The 23,386-nt window shown below is 41.8% G+C and overlaps 1 protein-coding gene across 2 annotated transcripts in view; it reads left to right on the top strand.

Annotated features, from left to right (window-relative positions):
* LOC137103201 (unconventional myosin-XVIIIb-like) overlaps window positions 1–23,036 on the top strand; it is a 45,466-nt gene extending 22,430 nt beyond the window's left edge. For both annotated transcript variants that reach the window (XM_067483291.1, XM_067483292.1), the window contains 20 exons: window positions 138–227; window positions 302–421; window positions 625–730; window positions 994–1,118; window positions 1,231–1,385; window positions 2,211–2,334; window positions 3,994–4,194; window positions 4,277–4,387; window positions 6,489–6,593; window positions 6,996–7,157; window positions 7,247–7,360; window positions 10,794–10,910; window positions 10,996–11,079; window positions 11,313–11,450; window positions 11,543–11,728; window positions 15,902–16,035; window positions 17,093–17,134; window positions 18,616–18,780; window positions 19,022–19,980; window positions 22,829–23,036. In XM_067483291.1, the coding sequence (XP_067339392.1) occupies window positions 138–227; window positions 302–421; window positions 625–730; window positions 994–1,118; window positions 1,231–1,385; window positions 2,211–2,334; window positions 3,994–4,194; window positions 4,277–4,387; window positions 6,489–6,593; window positions 6,996–7,157; window positions 7,247–7,360; window positions 10,794–10,910; window positions 10,996–11,079; window positions 11,313–11,450; window positions 11,543–11,728; window positions 15,902–16,035; window positions 17,093–17,134; window positions 18,616–18,780; window positions 19,022–19,970 (3,228 nt within the window). In that variant the 3' untranslated portion in view covers window positions 19,971–19,980; window positions 22,829–23,036. The remainder of the gene's footprint in view (window positions 1–137; window positions 228–301; window positions 422–624; window positions 731–993; window positions 1,119–1,230; window positions 1,386–2,210; window positions 2,335–3,993; window positions 4,195–4,276; window positions 4,388–6,488; window positions 6,594–6,995; window positions 7,158–7,246; window positions 7,361–10,793; window positions 10,911–10,995; window positions 11,080–11,312; window positions 11,451–11,542; window positions 11,729–15,901; window positions 16,036–17,092; window positions 17,135–18,615; window positions 18,781–19,021; window positions 19,981–22,828) is intronic.
* The last annotated feature ends 350 nt before the right edge of the window (window positions 23,037–23,386 follow it).

Below are 23,386 nucleotides of genomic sequence, written 5' to 3'. Positions count from 1 at the left end.
TGCATCCACAGCTGTACAGACTCTGTGTGCAACAAGTGGAAAAATAATGGCAGCAAACACTTCATAAAGCGAATCTTTTCAGCAGTGATTTCAAAGATGCTTCAGATGTTCTGAGAATCTCTTTTACTCTTTGCCAGGACGAGATATCGGCTCTGAGACGACGCCTGGAGAAATCAGAGAAAGAGCGGAATGAGCTGAGGCAGACTGCAGACAGCCTGGAGACCAAGGCTCGTGACACACACACAAACACACAGACATGAATGCACACACACTATATTAACATTTTTATCCACGCTTGCAGGTTACAGCAGTGACATCTGAGCTGAGCGATGAGCGTTTCCGTGGTGATGCGGTGGGTCAGGCTCTGGATGTGGAGAGGGCAGAGAGACTTCGGCTCAGCAGGGAGAACAAAGACCTGCAGGTAGACACACTGAGCTGTCACTCGTGAAGAAGTAATCGATTACAAATTCCTCAATGCACAAGTCCAGACGAGGGACTTCTCAACACCTGTGCACTGTGTGGGTGCACTGATTTGTTGTGCTCCTCGCTTAATCCTTTTCTGTCATCTGCCTGAAAGTGATGCAGCCTCCCTCTTGTTGAACATATCTTTTCCTTCAACATCAGGCTCGACTAGACCAGTGCAAAGTCACCATGGAAACCCTGGAGAAGCAGCTGAAGGAGGAGAAACACAAAGCTGAGCTCACTGAGAGTCAGAGAGGAGCAGGGACAGGTAAAGAACAGGATTCTTTCACTGTGGACAGACTATAGCTGTGCAGTTAGCTGCTAACATTGTGCTGTTTACATCCATTCAGACTGGTCCTAATAACCACGACATCTTCAAGAGAAACACAATTTAGCTTGGTTGCATTAAAAACCTGTTTAAAGTTTGAGCTTTGTGGCACTTGACTGGTGACAACTGGCAAAATGCCAGCAGATTTAAAGTGACCATGACCATCACCCAAGACAAAGTCCCATCCCTCTCTCCCCACACAGAAGGGGAGCTGGCCATGCAGCTGGAGTGCTGCCAGACTGAGGTTGAATTTGTTCGCAGACGACTGAAGCAGACAGAGGAAAAACTGGAGACAGAGAGACAGACCAGGCAGTGCCTTGATGCCAAGGTGAGACGGAACAGCCAGTCGTGCAGAGCAGCTCTGATGGGAGTTTAAAAATCTGGTGATAATAATAACACTTTGTGTGTGTGTGTGTGTGTGTCTGTGTGTGTGTGTGTAGGTGGCGTCACTGCAGGCCCAGCTAGAGCAGTCCAGGAGGAGTGTGACAGAACTGAAACGTCACTGTCGCCGCGTGACCTCTGACCTTCAGGATGCTCGAGTTCTCACCGACTGCCTGCAGAGCCGCATGCATGAGCTGGAGCGCAAACAGAGAAGGTGTGTGTCCACCTGTTTCTCTGAATACAGCCTTTCTATGTAGCTTTAGAATAGCTGAGTCATGTTCACATCAGGTCTGTAGTCAGTACCTGAGTATTAATGCCGGTCAGACGAAGAGATTATTCCTTCACTAAAGCAAGTGTCCATTTCTCAACTTGCTCAAATTGTTTCCTCACAAATACACGGAGGAAGAAGCTGATATGAACTGAACTGGTCAGAAGATGTTTGCTAAGTGTTTGCTGTGTTCAAAGCAGCTACAATCAGCACCTTTATTCTAATAATGTATCAAATGACTGTAACAGTAAAAGGTTAAATTATAGACCTGTGGAGAATCATCCGCTAAACCTGCAGCTCCCATGGGTTTCTTCTGAGCTTTATAGCGAGTTTCAGCTCAGTGCTTATTGCCTGAGGCCGAGCTGTCCACTACCGGCTCAGTAGGAAACCACAGGCAGGTACATTTGACACTAGCTAGAGAACACAGTCGAGCATATTGTAGCCTTAACTAGCAGCCTGCACGGTTAACCAGGACGCTGCAGGCTTTTTTTTCTTCCCTTCAATAGGTTTTTTATGACCGTTTTATTCAAATCCATGCTCACGGTAACGGCATCATTGTTAATGACAGGAGGAAGAAAGAAAAAACATTTTAACATCAGATTTTTCCCTTTAAAAGTGTGTTATAAAGACTGTAAAGCCAACTAAGGCAAATGAATGATTTGTGAATTGGATTATATGAATTAAATGAAAATGTACTTTATGTAAGCTAAAAAATACCACCTCTATAGTACTTTTCCTGAAGCACCTGTGCGTCTTTTTGTGTTTATTCAGGTTTGACAGTGAGTTGACTCAGGCTCTGGAGGAAGCCGACAATGAGAAGGAGCAAAAGGACAAAGCCTTTCAGGAAAACACGGCTCTGGGCGTTGAACTATACACTCTGCGCCGCAGCCTACAGGTCTGTATGTATTTATGTGCGTTTGCACGAAACCACATGGGGAACTTCAGTGGGAAACAACTAGAACCTATAAATGACATATAAATAAATATAGAATAAATGGCTCAGCTCCAGTGTGACAGATTGTAGCTTTGGTGTAGTTTTTTTTTTACATGAGTCATGAGTGTAAACTAACAAGTACTTCATGCTGCTCAGTTCTGCAGTGCAGTGGTGTTAATGACATATTGACACAATGAGTTATTAGTGCTTTTCAGTGTGTTCTTACAGTAACTCTGCTGCTTGTTTCTTTTCCAAGGGAACAGCAAAACCTAACATACACTAACAGTGTATTTTTATCTAAATGCCATTCAGTACTCATCAAGTAAACCTGGAAAAGAGCATTTAATTAGTCATGGAAATTATTTATGTAATGGTATTGTGCCAGTGAATGACACAAACATCTTCGGGGTTTGATGTGTCAGACATGTTACGTGAACTGTGTGAACTCAGCTGCTACATTTGAGTTATGAATGTTATCGTGGCAGCTCGCGCTAAATGTTCAATTAATACAGAATTTAATATAGAACTAAATTAATTTCAGCAAGGGATAAATGGTGTTTAGATTACACAGATACGAACACGTGCCAACCACAAGCCAAAAAAAACATTAAAGATTAACTATAGAAGACAAGAAAAGGCTTAGAACCATTTACAATATGTTGCTCTTCTTGTGGTGGTGACACACAACATTGTGAAATGCTTTGCCACCATCCTTTCACCGCTGGTTGGACACTGAACACCATCTGATCTAAAATTCCCCGCTGAAACTGTACGCCGATGATACCATGACACCCACCCTTAAAGCACTGACAGTCATTAGGGGACAACTGGAAGAGGGCAACACTGTGAACACTAGAAGCAACTTCAACCTCAAACTCAGAACTTGTGTCTAAAATCAACAAACGTGACAGTGACCACCTACAGAGGCAACTTCTAAAGACAGAAACATTGTTGTGCCATGGGTTCTCCAGTGTCACCTATACATGGAAGAAGTAGAGAAGATGGCACAAAACCCTCCTCCTCCTTGGGACCCACTAGTTCAGATATGTAGATGACACCTGGGTGAAGTTTAACATCCAGGAAGAGAAGGCTTTCACAGACCACTTAAAAGGAGAAGACATCAACATCATTTTCACCAGGGAGAACACCAACAGACTGGCCTTCCTGGACTGTGCAGTTAGCATAGGGACTTGTGGCAACCTAGAAACAGAAATCTACAGGAAACCCACACAACCCAGGAAAAGCATCACCAGAATAAGCAGTATACCTTCACCTATATATAGGTGAAAGGATTTTTAATAAACTTTAAGATTTAAGATGTTTTAGGTTTAGTAAAAAAAAAAAAAAAAAAAAAGGTCTATAATATCTTTATTTTTCCACACAAAACTCTGCTGTTGCTTTTCTTTGTTTTTGTATTTGTGCTTCATGTGTCTGTGCACATGTTAGTGTGCTCTAGTTTCATCTCGTAGCCAAACCTGACAAAATATCCTTGGGCATGATTAGACCATTAAACCTGCACTTGCCCCAGAGGTAACCAGAGGACAAAACAGTTTCCGAACTGGAGAGTTAACAAAATGTTTTCATACCAGTGGTGAATATTGGGAATATGTGTGTGTACAGGAAAACCAGTCAGAGGTGGATCGTCTGCAGAAGCAGAAGGAGGAGTTGTGCGCTCAGATCCGTGACCTCAGCCTGCCTGTTCACCTTGCCTCAGATTCATTACCTGACCTCAAGAAACAGCTTCGCCTCCTTGAAAGCCAGGCCAGTGAGAGAGCGGAGGAAATCTCCAAGCTCACTGCCAAAATACAACAGCAGCAACAGGTGCCTACGGTGCACGTTGACATGATGAAGTACATCTGCACACTGCCGCTTTTCTCACCTCATGTCTCCTGATCTCTGACAGGTCCACATGCGGTTTGAGGTGGAGATGGAGAGGATGAAACAGATTCATCAAAAGGAATTAGAGGATAAAGAAGAGGAGTTAGAAGATGTCCACAAGTCCTCCCAAAGACGGGTGAGTTAAACACATAATACCGTTGGGTGCAAAGGTTTGCATTGAAAATTTTAATGAGTAAAACAAAGATTTAGTTTGCACCAATGTCATTTTCCGTGTTTTATTATACCTTTTTATGCTTTCCTTGACCATTTTGTTACTTCTAATGATGAAAGAACATTTGCTGAATGTCCATTAATATTTTATTAGAGTTAAGTTTGCATCCCTTTAAACTGAATTGGCATATACATTAATATTGTTTTACTCTTTATGACATTTCAAAGTAAGAGGATGCCAACTCTCGGCGAGTTCTTCCTCCACCTTTTTATCAAGGACATTTTGAGCATGGATTTGTGTATGTGAACTTGGATTTACAAGTATCCCAGCATGGATTTTTCATCAGCAGCATAGCTGCAGCGATGGTAGAGGATACACGATTGATTGATTAAAGTAATTCCTACTTGAGCATTTCCTGAAGTGTTTTCACAGATGTGAGGAGCTGCCAACTTAGATACTTCTCGCCTTCTGTGGCAATTGCTCGGTGACGCCAATGTTTGAATTGATTAGTTATTATCAAATGAGACGTCTAGACTGTTCTTTTGAAATAAGCCTGATCGACCTGAAGATTTTTACATGAACTCTGCTGTCCCAGTTTTAAAGTAGAAATACAGAATCCCTGCATCCTGTTTTCAGGAGTTTTGACCTCTAAGTTTAAACCAAAATATGGGAAATCAAACTTTGGATGCTCTGCAAGCAGAAAATACAGGCTTACAAATGTTTCCAAAATGACCCAATGCATTTCACAAACATGCATTTTAGCCTCAGTCTTCATCCCACTCACCTACCTAAACCTGAAAAGGTCCTAAGTTAACTGCAAGGGATATACGGCTAAAGTTGTTCACAAAGCAGTAGCCTATAGCTGAAACAGAAGGTTGCAAACTGCACAAGATTAAAAACAAACAATATAGTTTTAAATATAGATATTATTCAAAATTCCTTTACCCTCAAGTAGCAGAAAATACAGCTTTTTTTTGGTTCACTCCTCATTATTTTAAACAAGGACCAGCTCCATGTGGCAAATTACCATAAAAACGCAACACATGGCTGATTAGCAATGAAAAGAACATAACTCTGACACTGTTTTAGTGGATTCAATGTATATAACATTACTATACAACCGCTAAGCGCAACTTCCTGCCAGTGTTACGCAGCATCCCCCAATGTTTGTCCTCTGCATTTCCTCTTTATTCCTTCTCATTTACATATTTCAATTTTTCCCATTTCTGTTATTGGAATGAATTATTTAGTATTAACTGTTGTTAACTATTGATATTTAGTTTGTAGTAACAGACACCATGACTCTGCCTGCAAGTACATGTGGACCGCTTCACACCAAAGATAGTGTGAATGACTTTACTGAAATGTTGGTGGGGATTACAAAAAACAGGCTCAAATCAACCCCCCCCCCCCCTAAAAATGGTAGGGGGCCCTTCCACTGTCTGTGCCCAGGGACCAATTTTCTCATAATCTGTCCACGCACTGAATACAAAGGTGATTTTGGGCATGTAGGTGAGGACCAGCAGCAGTAGTAGCAAGTTGTTTAGTCTCATCACAATTTCCCAGAGGCCTCCAAACCCCCCAAATATTAATTTAAAAAAAAATCAATTTTCACCTTTTGAGAATGTGGGAGAAGTCATTTTGACTGAACAGTAATAAAGACTTTGGTGCTAACTTGGCTACTTGTTGTTCAAGAGTAAGATGTGGGTTTGTGTTTGAGCGTGAGTGTCATTATCTTTATCTCACTGATGAGAAACGAGTTTCCACCCCTGGGCTAAAGGGTCAAAGCACCAAACTTTGCCTGATTTATTCAAAAGTAAATAGTTAGGAGGCGTGTTTCATGCTGTCATCATTATGCATTCTGCTGCAGGGAGAATTTCCTGAGACAATACAATAAAAGCTCATTCACACAGGCTGTTCACCATTCTCGTGTGTGTGTGTGTGTGTGTGTGTGTGTGTGTGTGTGTGTGTGTGTGTGTGTGTGTGTGTGTGTGTGTGTGTGTGTGTGTGTGTGTGTGTGTGTGTGTGTGTGTGTGTGTGTGTGTGTGTGTGTGTGTGTGTGTAGCTCAGACAGTTGGAGATGCAGTTGGAGCAGGAGTACGAGGAGAAACAGATGGTGATTCACGAAAAGCATGACTTGGAAGGACTTATTGCAACCCTGTGTGACCAGGTAGGCATGGAACACACACATACACACACTTTGATGCAGAAGCATGCAAACTGTATTACACACACTTTTCATGCTCTTACGTGTTTGCTTTGGTGTGTGTGGGACATTTTTTCCAGTGGGGATTGAATGAGCATCCAGCTCTGGCACATTATACAGTACGTCAATATTAATGTGGGTTGATGTTCTCTAGCTGATGGATATGTTATTACTCCATTGCAGGCACTGCAAAACAATCGTACCCAGCAACTAGGGGCCAGCTAATTTTGCACTCTTTTCTAGTCTTATAGTGTCTCTGTCACTATGCCCTCAAACTGCTCATTTTCAAGGCTTATAAAATGCTAATCTCTTCCAGGCTTAATGTCTTTGTAGGGAAGGGTTAATCCAAGCTCCCTCATCTTGCAGGTGGGACACAGAGACTTCGATGTGGAGAAGAAGCTGAGGAGAGATCTGAAGAGGACTCACGCCCTGTTGGCCGATGCCCAGCTGCTTCTTGCCACGGTCAACAGCTCGGGACAGAACCTTCCCAACGGCGGCAAAGATCAGATAGAGCGCCTGCACTGTCAGGTACCGCTGCCTACAGCACGCTGCACACTTCCCAATGTCACCTTCTGCTCCTTCTGAGATGCATTAATGCACCCTCTGTTTCCAATTAGCTTGAAGAGAGTGAAGCGAGGCGGCTGGAGGCTGAGAGGACCCAGGCAACTCTCTCCCAGGAGCTGGAGAACACTCAGATTGAACTGGAAAATATCTGCAAGCAGAAGAGTGTGGTGAGTGTGTTTTGACTGATGCATGTGTAGCCGAAAGGGGCGAAAAGCGTCAATAAATTAGAGAAGCAACATTAGACATGCAGATGATGAGAGTTTTGAAGTTGCTCTGGTGGCTTAAAACCTACTCAGGCAAGAGGGAGACGAAGAGCAAAGGATTGCAAAGTTGTAATGACACAGTGAAGCCTGGAGTTCTGTAACCAGATGAAATCAAAAGTGTCCATACTATGGCAATTCAGTGCAGGATGTTACACTGTTACACTATAAAGTGTAATGTTTCAACTTAAACAAAAGGTTCTACTATACATGAAGTCTTCTAACCAAACTAAATGTAAAAAGAAATAAAGAACTAAACAAACCACATTTCGTGTAAACTCTTAGTTTGGTTAATTGAAGTTGTTGGATAGTGGGTTAAATTCAATCACTGTCATTTAAATGGACTCTTGGATAAACCTCAGTGTGAATTCAACACCGAGCTTCATCGTGGTTCATGTTGGTTTCATTATTAATACATCAACCATGACAAACAGCAAGTTTCCATCATTAATGTTTTTTTTTTTAATCTACAAAAAAGATCAACACTTGCCGTTAAATTGTAATTAGCTTGAAAGTATGAAACTTGCATATTTATGTTAAATTAAAAAGGTTAGGACAGGACGATGAAGATGATGACACCTGTTAACACACGAGAAAAGTATTAATCATTTGCGTATGTGGGTGCACGCATACAGAAAGTCAAGATAAATAACACACGACAGGATGTACTGCTGTCAGGTTTCCCACATTCAAGCATTAGAAATCTCCAGATGCTCCAGAACTCTGCAGCTAGCTAGGATTCAGAGCCAGGATGTTTAATCACTCCAGTGGCTTCCTATAAAGGTCAGACCGGATTTTAGGGTGCTTCTATTGACCTGGCACCAGCAAATGTTGAATCCCTATGTTCCGTCTAGACTCCTCTGGTCCCAGTCATCAGGACTATTATGTATTTCTGGAGTTAACCTTCCTCTTGTGTTAGGGTCGGCACCGACCCATTTTCAGTTTTAAATGCATAAAAAAACCATATACATTTGTTTGTTACATCAAGGCTTTTTGAATTTGTCAGTAACCTCTATTTCAACAAAATAAAAAACATTTAAAACTTCTAACTAAATTATGAAATGCTCTTATTAAAATTATGACATTTGTGATGTTAGGGTCGGTTTCGACCCACTGCTAAAAATAAGGTTATAAAGCAATATTTAGAGCAAAAACTGAAATAATAAGTGCACTGTCAGCCTAAACACTGACAGCCAGCTCCTCTCCCAATCATGTGAGCTTTAAGTTTTCCTGTATAGCTGCACAAATACAGAACAAACAAACAAACATGGACGCGTCCAGACGTGTGAATTCAGTATTGAATTGGTGACTTGCAGAGTTCACATCTCCAATTTACAGCTTCAAAAATGAGAAAGATTTTAAATGAGCCAAGTTCTGGATAGTATTTTTGGTGAAAATGAGGAAGTAAACACAGAGGAACAAAGCGACATGGATAAGCAGGTTTCTGAGGAGGAAGACAATGTAAAGTTTCATCCAGAAGAGACAGACACATCTGATGAGTCTGATAAGGAAGTCACCATTGAAGAATTTGCTGAAAGTCCAAAGATGGTAATATCTTTTGGAGGTCAGTACCTCATGATGCACATGGCAGGGCAGCTGCTGCAAATGTCATCAAAATGACCCCTGAAATCACAAGGTTTGCTGTGACGAGAGTCAGTGACATCAAGACATGTTTTGAGCTTTTTATGCCATTGTCACTAAAAAGAGTCATTCTTGCTTTGACAAACCTTGAAGGAAAAAAAAGTCCATGGTGACACGTGGAAAGACATTGATGAGGAACACCTAGATGCTTACCTTGGTGTTCTTCTTCTTGCTGGAGGGTACAGATCCTGCAATGAGGCCACTGATAGTCTCTGGGATGCATCAACAGACAGAAATATTTTTCGTGCAACAATGTCACTTATGGTATAAAAATCTGGGCAGCCTGTGATTCAAAAACAAGCTATGCCTGGAATTTATAGATTTACACAGGCAAAGTTGCTGGCGGCATCCCAGAGAAAAATCAAGGAAAACGTGTGGTCCTCGATATGACTACTGGACTGCAAAGTCACAATATCATTTGTGACAATTCTTTGTACCAGCTATGACCTTGGATAAGAGCTTCACAGGAGGAAACTTTTAGTGAAATTTTAGAGAAATAATTTTATTTTTTGGCTTTTCCTTGAAGTAAATGTATACGGGTCAAAACTGACCCGTAACACCATAGATTTTACTATTGTTAAAAATATAAAAAAAAAAAAAATGAGCAAAATTATTAAAGTGATGTGTTCTAACAACCCTTAATAATGGTAAGGTAACAAAACAATCTTGTATTTATTTATATTTTTCTATTGAGGTTCATTTTACAATGTTCTTATATTAAGATTGAGGGGTATAATGACAAAAAAAAGCCCCAAAAGGCCCACACCTAAAACATTAAAACTAATATTTTCATTGAAAAAGAAGCCTAACAAAGTAACCAACAAATGAGAAACAAATTAGATGAGAAATAATTGTTTTTTTGTGTATTTTACAGCTGATTTAGAACACGGGTCAAAACTGACCCGTTAACACAAGGGATGGAAACAGAAAGCTAACACAAGAGGAAGGTTAAGAAAAGATCAGCTGGTAGAAGGGTCTTTTTCATATCACACTCCCCTCCTCTCTCTATTAGAGACACCCTGGAGTCTTTTAAAACGAGACTAAAAACCTTCTTATATGCTGCCACTTACAGCTAGAAACAGGTTTTTTTGTGTCTGATATGTTTGCTTTTACTACTATGTACATTTTGTATTATTGTTTTCCGTTTTTTTTAATGTCTTATTCATTGTTTTACATTTTATTGCTTTTCTTGTAAGTTTTATGGTTGTTTGTTGTTTGTGACTGATGTACAGCACTTTAGATGCTTTTACATAGAAGATGCTATAGAAATACAGCCCAATATTATTGTTATTATTGTTATGATTATTAATAACTATTGACCTATCTATCTATTTATCGGAAATTAAAGAGACAGTATAGTCTGGACTTTATTCTGTGAAGTGCCTTGAGATGACCTTTTTGTGAATTGGCTCTATATTAGTAAAGTTGAATTAACTTGAATTGAAACATTGCAAACAAAACTTAATAACATTGTTCATCTGCAGCACCTTTTTTTCATATAAATCCACATTATCGCCTGTTTGTTCCCCAAAAAACCTGCACAGGTGAGAGGGTAAGTGGTTGTCAGAGGGTTAGGGAAACATCCATGTCGTCTGTTATCTGCATTGTGGAGTTTGGCAGCAGAGAGCATCTTTTCAGTCGTACGGGAAGTGGAACATGTATGCAGCGTGAGTCCTTATCTTTTTGTTTTTATGTCCAGGTGGATGAGCAGTTAGCCCTGCTGCAGCACGAGAAGGTGGACCTACTGAAGAGGCTTGAGGAGGACCAAGAAGACCTCAATGAACTGATGAAGAAGCACAAAGCTCTCATTGCGCAGGTAAGTGCTTGTTTCACACTCTGCATTTCTAGCTGCGTCACTCACATTCCAAAAGCAAATCTGTCACTGTCCTTGTCTGCTTCAGTCTTCCAGTGATATCTCTCAGATCAGAGAGTTACAAGCTGAACTAGAGGAGGTGAAGAAACAGAGGCACTCTCTCCAAGAAGAGGTACCTTTGTTATCTAATCAGAAAATAAATGCAGCTCTAGGAGGTTTATGGACCAAGCTGGCCCGTGTAAGATTGTGATGGGTTTCTGGATCATTTAACCTGCTTGTTACAGATCTCAGTATAACTGCAGGCTCCAGCGCTCTCCCACTTACTCACGTATTAGTACATTAATTCGGCTCTCCAAATATATTTGGCTCACTCCTCTCTCTCTTCTCCACCTACTCGTAATTCAGCTCCAGCAGTGTGCGTCCAGGGTGCAGTTCCTGGAGGCGTCCACTGTGGGGCGTAGCATCGTCAGTAAACAGGAGGCACGTGTATGTGACCTGGAGAATAAACTGGAGTTTCAGAGAGGGCAAGTGAAGAGATTTGAGGTATGATTATGGTTATTCATTTCCGAAATTCCACCCTGGGGTTGCTAACAGGTTTTATTATTCTTTAGTGCAACTCTTGTGTTTATGAACAGGTGCTGGTGTTGCGTTTGAGGGACAGCGTGGTTCGACTTGGAGAGGAGCTGGAGCAGAGCTCCCAGGCCGAAGCCCGGGAGAGAGAGAGCGCCCGATACTATCAGCAGCGCCTGCAGGACATGAGGGTGGAGATGGAGGAGCTGGCCCAGAGAGAGCAGGAGAGCAGCCGCAGACGCATGGAGCTGGTAACACACTCCAACCGATGCTGCATTGAGCTTGAGATGTAGCTGCTACTGGTCCTAGTGACCACATTACGTGAATGTTGTCCAGCGACACACAAGCCCACTAAACATCAGGAGTTAATAGAAGCAGATCTGTTTTCAGCCTTGTTACTGTACTTCATGCAGAAGATCCAGTGCTTTCCATTTCATTTATTTAGTAGTAGAAGTAGGATAAATGTGTATGAATAAAGTAAAAGGTGTAACCACCAATAAGGAAGTAAAGAGAGAGGAAGTAGAGACAGGTCTTTACTTCTCTGCAGCTCCACTCTCTGTATTGTTTTTTTTAATTTGTTTAGTTGGCGTTACTAATTTTTGATTTTCCATTTTTCCCATTATCATACAAAATGTTTGGTACACACTTTAGCATCTTGACGCTGACAGACTTTGTCTTCTGCAACTGAAAATGTTGAGGAGAAAGAGAACTTAACATCAAAACTCCCTCCTGAATTACACTTTCTTGTTAGAAGAGAAGATTGATGCTACTGTGCAAAAGTGCATTTATGTTTGTCACCTATGCAGCTGTTGATTAGATTACCATGAGCTCAGTTTACCGACATTGACATGCTCTTTATTACTATTTTTTAAATCCCTTTTTAATAAAGCACGTCAAGGATCAAACTCCTGCAGAACCCACGGTATCCAGTAAGGAAATGTTAGCACACAAGCTAAGATAGTGAAAATGGTCAACTTTATACCTGACAAACTTCAGTATGTTGGGCATGTTTGCCTATGTTAGCATGTAGCTTGAAACACCACTGGATCTCACACAGCTGCTTCCATGGTTGTGGACCCGTGCTGGGATTGGTCCGCTACGCACCAGTACACAATTCTGGCACTTCCTTATTTTACTCGTTGGCATATCGGGATGAGCGTTCACTGTTGATTTATATGTTGATATGATTTTTGTATTTTTCTTTTTTTCTTTTACATTTTATGAAACCCACACGCCATTACGCTCATTTTCTCCTCGTTATGGAATTTTGTGGCTCATTAATTCTACGTGTCCTGACCTTATTTCCAGCTTTCTTCACATTTCATCAGTGATCCATGTTTATTCCTGAAATGCCTTATAGTACAAATACTGCTCTCGGATATTACCGTCACGTTGTGATGATCACGATCATAAGCAGTGTGGGGGAAAAAAAGATTGGATCAAAAAGCCAAAACAGCTTCAAACAATCATTTATGGCTTGTACCATTAAGTAAATTGTAGTTATGTTGGCTTAGTGATGAGTGAAATGAAAACATATTGGTTTCATTCCTTTTTTCACGGCTCGTCTCTCCATTGTCATACGCTCCTCATGCACACAGACGTGCGTCACTTCCTATCGCCTCACATCCAATCAATAACACTCAGCTTCACTTTGCTTATCACGATTGTTTTCGTGACATTTGCTCGTCTTTCTTCTCTTCTCGTCTCCATCGTACTCCTTTATGTCCTGCTGCAACTTCCACGTCACACTTTTAAACCAAAGTACAAAACAATAACAGTAGCCGATGAAACCATCTCACCACTCAGACACAAATAGCTCCCTTTTCCCCAGAAATAGAGATAATTGCAGGACAATTCCTCACCACCATGGACCTTTGGCATGTCTGCTACCTGCAGACAGATCATCACCACTCTGCCCCGGCACCAACGGAGGATTTTAAATATAAACCTCAACATACTCATATCCAAGCTGCAAAGGAGGCTAGTACCAAAAAAAACAAAAAAAAAAAAACCCTGGCAAGAAGCACTTGCTCCAGGCTACGATTTAGAGTAGAGCTCTCGTCCAAAAACAGTCACTTCTCTACTGTTCTCATAAAGAAAAGCAACAGCTGGTAAATTAACCGCAACATTAGAAAACCTTGTTTTCATCAGTGCAGCAATTTGATCGTAATAGCACCAAGAGCAAGAAGAAAGGATTCAGTACACTCAGAGGGTGAATGCATAAAAACATCCCTAAATATTCTACATTCAACATGCAGAATATTTCAAAGCTCACCTATTTCACCGTATCACACTGTGCAAAAAGCCTCATAGTTACAAATGTAATTTTCCTATAATTGATTTGATGAGATAATCAGTTAGCAAAATAGTGCAAACCCAAGTTTCATGTGAAATGGCTAAATCCGCAACTGTAACAAGGACTGCCACCTGTTTTACGTATTGCTGGAGACAAACATCATCAATTGTAGGTCATTAGTTGCCCTGGTACTTCACTAAAATATTTTTATATATTTATCTTTGTACTACACTGTGGACTGCTCACTAAATGCTCATCTCCACTGCAGGAAGTTTACCCGAGCATCGGGAACCTTCCATGGAACTCACTTCCTCAGAATGCACGTTCACCAGAACAGCCAGAGTCTACATTTTGTTCAGGGGCTGTAGTTCTACCCACCATTGTACAGAGGTTGTGCCAATATGAGTGTCCAGCAGGGGCCTTTTTTTTTTTATTTGCGCAGCCCCAACATTTGCCTGGTCTGTATCTGCTGACGATGATCAGTCAAACACCAGCAGTTTACACCCCCAGTGTTTTCAGTGGGGGTGCTTTGTGCCACATTTCTGGAGAGAGGGGCCGATATTTGAATGTGTGATGACACAATAACACTGACCGCTGCTCATTTGATACAACATTCAACAACAGGTTATACTGTATACTATTTACTGAATTGAGCCAATTGGCCTCCATCTTTAACGGGTAATGTTATGACAACTCGAGTCATTCTTATCCAATTCTGAGTTTCATTTATTTTGTGAACAGTCACATTGTAGTCAAAGGGTTAACAGCTGCAGTCTGGGAGCAGAAAAGAAGGTTCAGAAAGATGAGCTGTCAGACATTCAGACAACTTAAAATCCACCAGAGAAAAACCTCTAGAGCAGTAAAAATATCAGTCTGAGATCCTGAGGCAGGATGCACCTGGCCATGTCTGTGTTGAGGATTTAGACTAAGGCGGACAGAGCTTTTGCAGTTGGGACAATCTTGCAAGATCACTATCTCTTAGGTTCATCCAAAAGCTTTCTTCTCATGTCAGACTAAGTCATTTCTATGCCGATGTGCACTGCATATACAATATGTATATATTTAAGCCTGCAGGTGTTGTAAATAATAACAGGAAAATCTTATCTTACAGTAACACAAAACCAAACATTATACTTTGCAGTATATATAGTATCTTTTCACAAATTACCTTTAGTAAATATATGAATTGGTTCGAGCTAACACACGCAGGTTTAGGAAGGTATTTTAACAATCTCATTTATCTAAAAATTCATGTAGTTTTGTTATAATAGAACAAATTGCTCCCTGAAGCCAGCATTTACAGTCAGTTACAAACTCAATCGTGTTCTTGCTCACAGCAGAATCCTTTATGGCCTCTGAGCCGAGGTAAAGACGAAGAGCTTCAATAATTATTTACTTATTAGCACAACACACACAGACATGAGGACGTCCTTTAACAAGCAAGTGTACACACACATCTCTCATTAATAGACATATTCATACACACACACACCTCCTCCACCAACGTCCCCACCACCCTGCTAAACGTCATCTCTCCCTCGTCCTGCTTTTTCCCTCCGCCTGCGATTAATCCTCATTGTCTCTTCAAGGTTATGGAAACACACACACACACACCCACACACACACACACACATTCATACATGCTTATGTGTCTCTATGACAACCACTGCACCCACACCCGTCTCCTCAAAGCTAACAAAGCCAATAACTTTGAAAGCCTAGAAGCTTGTGTGTGTGTGTGGGGGCATGTGTGACAGGATGCTTGAGATACAGAAGAAGGGTAAAAAAAAAAAAACTACAAAAAACTGAAGAATTAATAAACCATTCTATTCTCCCAATGTCAGCGACATTGTAAGTAAGTACTATTTCTTGTCTAAATAACCTGGGCACAGTGATACAAGCATCAGCACCAGAGGGTGGGTCATAGGACAACATGTGAGACATCCCACTGCACACACACACACGTTTGACTGATGAGGTAATATGGGCCAGAATGAAGGTAATTGCTGAGGCAGATTGGGCTGGGGGGTCTCTACAGGTTGTCAGGGGGGATGAGAAAACACATCTGGCACCAATGAAGGTGAGCGTGTTGTTCGTCCTCGTGCTAACAAATGTCCTTTGTTCACAGGAAATGCAGGTGGAGGAGCTCAGCGCCGTCAGACAGGCTCTGCAGGCCGACCTGGAGACGTCCATCCGCCGCATCGTGGACCTGCAGGCCGCTCTGGAGGAAGTGGACTCGAGCGACCAGAGTGACTCTGAAAGGTAATGGAATGTAACCAAATACAAATACTCAAGTACTGTAACTGTAAAAGACAGAGGAGGAATACATCTTTAGTGCATGCAAACATTTAGAGCACTGTTTTATTTAACTTTATACTTGTACTCCGCTACAGAGCAAAGGGAAATATTTGATGGCTTTGATTACTCTGCAGATGCAGATGATTGATTAAAAATCTAACTAATAAATTCTGATGTACTATTATTATTATTGTTGTTGTTGTTGAAACCACCCGGCATTACATTGCCTCCTGTAATGTTGGGTTGTTCACACATTAATGCATCAATCATAAAAATGACAAATAGCCAATAACATATTTTGCTAACAGGAGTTTTATTTGTGACAAAGGAATTTTACTCTGCATTAATGCTACTTTTACTCATGTAGAAGAGCTGAGTAAACTAGAGTTAAAATAACAAGTCAGTTATCAGAACATTACTTTAAGTGGCAACTACTTTTTTTCATGTCACAGTGCCAAAGATTTCATGGTTCTGGCATCTCACATGTGAGAATTTTGAATATTAAGGTACTTTCCATTTGGGTTCAGTGTGGATTGGGGTTTTTGTCCTCAAATTGAGAAAACCCAGTGATCCACAATGGAAAATCTTTGTAGTTGCAGCCCTAAATTGTTAAACATCAGCGAATTGGCCACGGTGGCCCGGTGGCTAAAGAGGTAGAACGTCAGGCTGGGATGCAGCCAGGCTGGGATGCATCCCCCACCCCCCCACACACACACTGGGGGGAAAGGGTTAAATGTTAATGACTCATTTTATTGTAATATGTACATGTACGCAATGACTACTAGTAAAGATTCTCATTCATTTAAGTAACAATATAACACTGACAAAGACCACGTGTTGGATAGATTTAGCTTTAATATTTAATATCTACCTACTCTTAATATTTGATTATACCTGCAGTTTATAATTACACCATTATTAATGCAGGACTTTATTTGTAATGGAGTATTTATACAATTTAATACTCTGAAGTATTCTGAACACCTTTCATCACCAGTCTTTTCATCACTCTACCCCCCAGCGTTCAAACTGCTGTCGAGTCTTTAACCCGAAAGAAAGACCTGTAAGAACCTCATGAACGTGTGTGTTTGTGTGCGTGTGTGTGTGTGTGTGTGTGTGTGTGTGTGTGTGTGCGTGCTTCCTGGTTTACAGTATTTGCTGGTACAGATACTGTATGTGAGCGTGACCTCAACATACCATCAGTCCTGTGTTCATTACAATGGTGAATTAAATGTGAAGCAGAGCTTTAACTTTAATTCAGCCTGTTAAAGGATAATTCCTTTTATTTAAACTCGGGTTGTATTTTTGACCACTTCCATCAGTAGTAACACCACTGTACTCGTCAAAGAAATTGTCGAGATCTGAGAACACGGCACATCTATACAACCAAGTGGGAGATGACTTATTATGTGGTTACTTTGTGGATATACATATTTCTTAATCCAAATGTAATTTAGCTTTGCTCTGAACATTTCCACACACCTCCTGGAAAGTGTTTATATACTGAGCAAAATATATCATCAGTCCCACAGCTTCATTAATGTCACATCAGAGTGATCGTAATCACCAGTTTTCGACTTGCAAGTCAACAAGCAAGTAATAATTACAATCTGGAAAATCAGATTTCTCTAAAAATGTTGCCTTTAACTTTGGCTCCAATCAAACTAAGACTCAGACAGAGCCTGCATTTATTTTTCACACAAAACAGTTTAGTTCTGGACTGGATGGATATTTAAAACTGACAAGTATTTAATTACCTGGAGGTTTGGCAACAACCTGTCTGATCACCCGACTGCTCTGCCACACTTTCAGACCTAGGCAATAAAATGTGGTCAAAACTAAGGGAAATAAACCCCAGATAAATAGAATTATCTTTTCATGTGACTCATGTGAAAAAGGGCTGTGTGCATGTCATTAACAATCCATGGGATGTTACTGCATTTCAGCTGCAATAAAGCAAACATGTTACACAGTACAGGTTTTCATTTTGATACTCATTAGCTTTTTTCCTCAGTTACTATAGTCACTTACCGATAGAGGCAGATTTCAGACCAACACTTGCCTTAAACTGTGTCGATTTCCCAGATTGGTGAACTAACAGTGCATACGGGTTAACTTATGCTGCTCAGTGGTGGATTGTGTGTGTCATGCAAAATGTGAGCATCTTTATGCTGAAATAAGAACCAAACTAGCTTGAAAGGAAAGGAACATTGATACATGCATTGGCTGATCTAACAGCCTGATGTATGATGTATAGAATATGGGGTTGTCCATAGAGTGGGGACATTTCCTTTTAAACTGTGTTTAAACTGTCTTGTTTTATTGAAAAAAGTCTCCCTGAATCTCTCACAACTCTAAACAAAGACTGCAGACCTGACTGCAATCAGCTGTCTGTTGCGCTGCTGTCATAAATCAGTGGTGGTGTCTGTCATGTTCGTGCATGCTCTTTGCGGCTGGTAGAGCATGTTTGTCAGCTGGAGAATGGAGGGCAGACGTCTCTGTTCTGGCTCTGACGGTCTCATAAGCGGCTGCTTTGTTCTGCAGTGACTCTGTGTCCAGCGTCGGCTCGATCGGGACGCAGGATGTTGGTGACGGTATTCGTAACTGGTTGGGAGGGCCGAGAGGTGGATCTCGTGGCGGAGGTTCTCCTTACAGCAGCCATGGAGGGCGCCAGTCTGTCTCTGACACTATGAGCACTTACAGCTTCCGGTAAGACTGATGCCCAGTTGCTTTCATTCACATGTGCATGTAGCAATATTGAGTAGGTTGTCAAATCTATATATTTTAATCATTTCTTCAGCAAAAGTGACTTTCTGATTCTAGATTTTCTCGTGTGGTTCTTTGCTGTGTGTCTCTCTCTTAAATGTATTTCATTAATTTGGGATTCATGCAGGCAGCTGTCAACACATTATTTTATCCAGTCATAAGTGTCTGTTTTATTTCTTAAAAGTTCTTGCATGGACCATGATGACGAGAGTTCTGAGGCTGGAGGGGTTAGTACCAGAGGTCCCGGTCGAGCCCCGTCCTCCTCAGCCCTGTCTGAGCTGCTGGACGGACTTCGTAAACGCAGAGCCGGCGGCGATGCAGGGGACGATACAGGCAGCGCCGTCTCCCTGCCAATCTATCAAACAACCGGAGCTTCGACTATCAGGCGAAGAGCTTCAGCCATGTCTCTCAGTCCTGAAGACCTCCAGGAGCCCAGGCCGGGCCCCAGTATTCTCAAACCATCCTCTCCGCTCCTGCCTCGCGCTGCCAGTACTTGTTCCATTACCGACTCTCAGGCATCTGCAGCTGGAGCCAAACTCTCCCGCATCAACTCGAACGACTCCCTCTCTTCGCTTCCCTCACTGCCACACCTCTCCTCACTAGCGTCCTCCATCAGCACTCGCCATCAACCTCCCTCCCTGTCCATCCCAGAGGAGGACCCTGAGGAATCCCTTCGCTCCGTGACGATTCCATTCAAGCAATCCCCTCAGCCGCGAAGGCGGTACATGTTGGGGAGCCTCGTCACAGAAGATGGAGGTGAGGTCTCTCAGGGTTCAGAACCTATGGTCTTCCAAAATCGGCGTCTGACCGGGGACAACGGCCGTGATGACGCAGCGTCCGACATCCTTCCTGCCATCCGCAGAGCTCAGTCCGCCAGCAGCATAGCCGGCTCAGTCAGAGGAGGCAGGAGGGCGCTGAGCGTCCACTTTGGAGATCTGCCCCCTTCAACCCGCAGCAGAAAAAGTTCGGAAACAGACTCGTCCAGCTCAGGTGGATCAGGGGGAAGTTCCCAGGGTGGCGGGGCCAGAAGGCGGTTTGAAAGACCACAGGGTGAAAGGCTGGAGGCAGAGGGCAGTGAGGGGGGAGATGTGGCTTCAGTCATGAAGAAATACTTGAAGAAGGAGATTGACTGAACCGGATAAGGTGAGTTCTCAGCTGTAGACGTCAGGGTTTCTAATAATGGCAACTAAGGAAAGAGATCAGGACGTCTGCAAATTCTTTACAGTTGTTGCGGTTTTGACCAGGGCCGAGTATCTCCAAGGCTTCTTAAATCTAAGATGACAGAATCTACCTGACTCTTAGCTTATGAAGTCTTTACTAGGGGTTGTGTGATGTGTCGATGTAATTGATTACAGGGATTACGAAAATATGTTGATTCATATAACATGCGTCAATGCGTCGCAGGCAGGGCTCGAAATTAAGGGTGTTTGCTTCGTTAAAAAAAAAAAGATCTATATGAGGAAATGATCAAAACAATTGTTCAGAAACGTGCAGAAAAGTGAAAATCTCAGCGGTGCCCGCAGTTCCGCATCCATGGTAAAAAAAAAAGTCTCATAACATGCAGTTACCAGCTAACACAAGCTAATTAGTCATAATATCAGATTCTACTTTCGCTGGTATAATAATCTGTTATGCTCTTGATTCCTAACCTTCCAGCTCTGCAGACATAGATGCAGAAACAGGTTAAAGTTTGAAGTGGATTATTTATCTTAAAGTAAAGCACAATGACAGCATTTCACTGCTGCCCCCTAAAACAGTATTATGAGTAAACTAATTGTTATGATTGAATAATAAAAAGAACTTAATTGGAAAACAATCGACAGATTAATCAACAAAAATAATTGCTAGGTGCAGCTCTACTGTTTACCAGAAGTGAACATGTACATAAATATTCACGGCCTTTGCCATGACATTCAAAATTGAGCTCTGGTGGATCCTGTTTCTACTGATCATGATTGAGATGTTTCTACAACTTGACTGGAGTCCACCTGTGGGAAACTCAGTTGATTGGATGTGATTTTAAAAAAGCACAGACCTGTTTATATCAGGTCCCACAGCTAACACTTTGTCAGAGCACAAACCAAGACATGAAAGTCCAAGAAATTGTCTGTAGACATCTGAGACAGGATTGTATCAAGGCACAGATCTGGGGAAGGGTATAGAACATTTTGTGCAGCATTGAAGGTCCGAAAGAGCACAGTGGCCTCCATCATCCGTAAATGGAAGATGTTTGGAACCACCAGGACTCTGCCAAGTGCAACCAGCCGTCCAAACTATACGATCGAGAGAGAAGGGCCTTAGTCAGGGAGGTGACCAAGAACCTCTGTACTCTCTGTAAGAGCTCCAGTGTTTCTCTATGGAGAGAGGAGAACCTTCCAGAACAACAACCATCTCTGCAGTACTCTACCACACAGACCTGAGAGTGGCCATACAGAAACCACTCCTCCCATGACAAACTAAATTCTTTGGACTGATGAAACAAAGATTGAACTCTCTGGCCTGAATGCCAAGTGTCATGTTCGGAGGAAACCAGGCACCACTCACCACCTGACCAATACCATCCCTACAGTGAAGCATGGTGATGGCAGGATCATGCTGTGGGGAAGTTTTTGCAGTGGCAGGAACTGGGAGACTAGTCAGGATGGAGGGAAAGATGAATGTAGCGATGTGCAGAAACGTCCTGTTCCAGAGCGCTCTGGACCTCAGACTGGGGCGACGGTTCATCTTTCAACAGGACAATGACCCTAAGCACACAGCCAAGGTAACAAAGGAGTGGATAGAGGACAACTCTGTGAACGTCCTTGAGTGGACCAGCCAGAGCCCAGACTTGAACATCTCTGGAGAGATCTGAAAATTGCTTTACACAGACGTTCCCCATCCAACCTGATGGAGCTTGAGAGGTACTGTAAAGAAGAATGGGAGAAACGAGGTGTGTCAAGCTTGTAGCATCATCATCAAAACGACCTGAGGCTGTAATTGGTACTAAAGGTGCTAAGTATTAAGCAAAGGCTGTGAATACTTATGTACGTGTGATGTTTTTATTTATTTATTTTTTTATTTTAATAAATTTGTAAAGATTTCAAATAAACTTCTTTCATGTTGTCATTATGGTGTATTGTTTGAAATAAGGCTGTGGCGTAAAATTTTTCTGTAGCAATTTGTTGCCAAGTGAGACCAGATACAGTGTAGCTGCTGGAAATGAGCTGAAGCGTGTTAATATTTAATTTTACATTTTTAACTGCAGCCGTTCTGCCAACAGTTTGTTGAGATGTTTGACATTAATGTTTTTTTCACAGCTGCTAATAATGGTTTAAAGTTTGTGATTAATTTGTCCTTGTGACATGAAGCACAATGGGCAGGGAGCTGAAAAACATTTCCAGATGTCTGAATATATCCAACTAGAAAGATTTTTGTATCTTTTACATTTGTCACTTTGTGATTCATGTATTAGCCACAGTCCATCACTTTGGCTCAGACTGAAATATGTCAGCAGCTGCAGGACAGATTGACATAAAATTTGATCAGACATTCGTGTTTCCCTCGCGATGATTTGTAATAATTAATATTGTGCCATCACCTTATTAGCGTTTTAATTTGTCCAGCACTTCAGGTTATGGCCAAGTAGCTTCAAAGCTAATAACATACCCTTTAGCCCCAGCTGCACTTTGTCTTTCAATCTTGCGAACGTTAGATCTGGGTGGGAAACGCATGTAAACGTTTGAGGAGAATGGGTAGGCAATAACTTCTCAGTCATTATCAGGAAGCTCTGGTTGTTGTGAATGTTCAGCTGGTCTCCCTGCTGACAGCAGGTGTAGTATGATTCATTAACATCTGAGCTAGTTTTAGTCCCAGTTCAACTTCCAGTGATGTAATACTGAGGTGTCTGATGAAACACAAGCCCAGACTTGTACTCTGTGTGTGGAAAGTCCTTATTTTTTCACACTGTCCTTTCTCTCTCCACTGTGTCGTCTTTGTTTTTCTCTCCCATCAGCCTCTTTGTGTGTCCACATCGAGTTGCGACCTTCACTGAAGGCCGCATCGGGGCTCCGATCAAGGGTGAAACACTTAAGAAATCGACAAAGATGCTTCGTTTGACTCTCCATGTTGACATCAAAGCATTTGTTCAACCCAAAAGCACTCAACCATATTTTCAGATGTTTGTATATGAATAAGAAGAATAAAGGTGTTTGTGAATTTATTCCCCCTGTTGCCGTCCTCTTGTCACATGGTGGTGACTGAAAGGTGGTGGGTTGGGAAACACTAGGTCTAAAAGACAGAATAACAGAGATTAATTTAGACGTAAAAAAACAGCACTTGGACTTATGGGTTTAAGAAATACGAGCACATAGATGACGTCTAAACTGAGTGGAGGCACTGACAGTGGGGAGAAGGCGGGAAAGTAGGAGGGATGGAGTAAAATCTGAAACAGGAGTTACGAACCAAATAAAAACACAAAGACTTTTGTCCAGAGCTTTATCTGTTTTTATGCTGTTTATTGATCCAGAGAGAGAAAAGAGAGAGAACACTGTCGCTTTACAACAGCGACAGT

This window comes from Channa argus, chromosome 18, assembly GCF_033026475.1.
Source record: "Channa argus isolate prfri chromosome 18, Channa argus male v1.0, whole genome shotgun sequence".
Lineage (NCBI taxonomy): Eukaryota > Metazoa > Chordata > Actinopteri > Anabantiformes > Channidae > Channa > Channa argus.
This window is presented reverse-complemented; position numbering and strand designations above follow the sequence as displayed.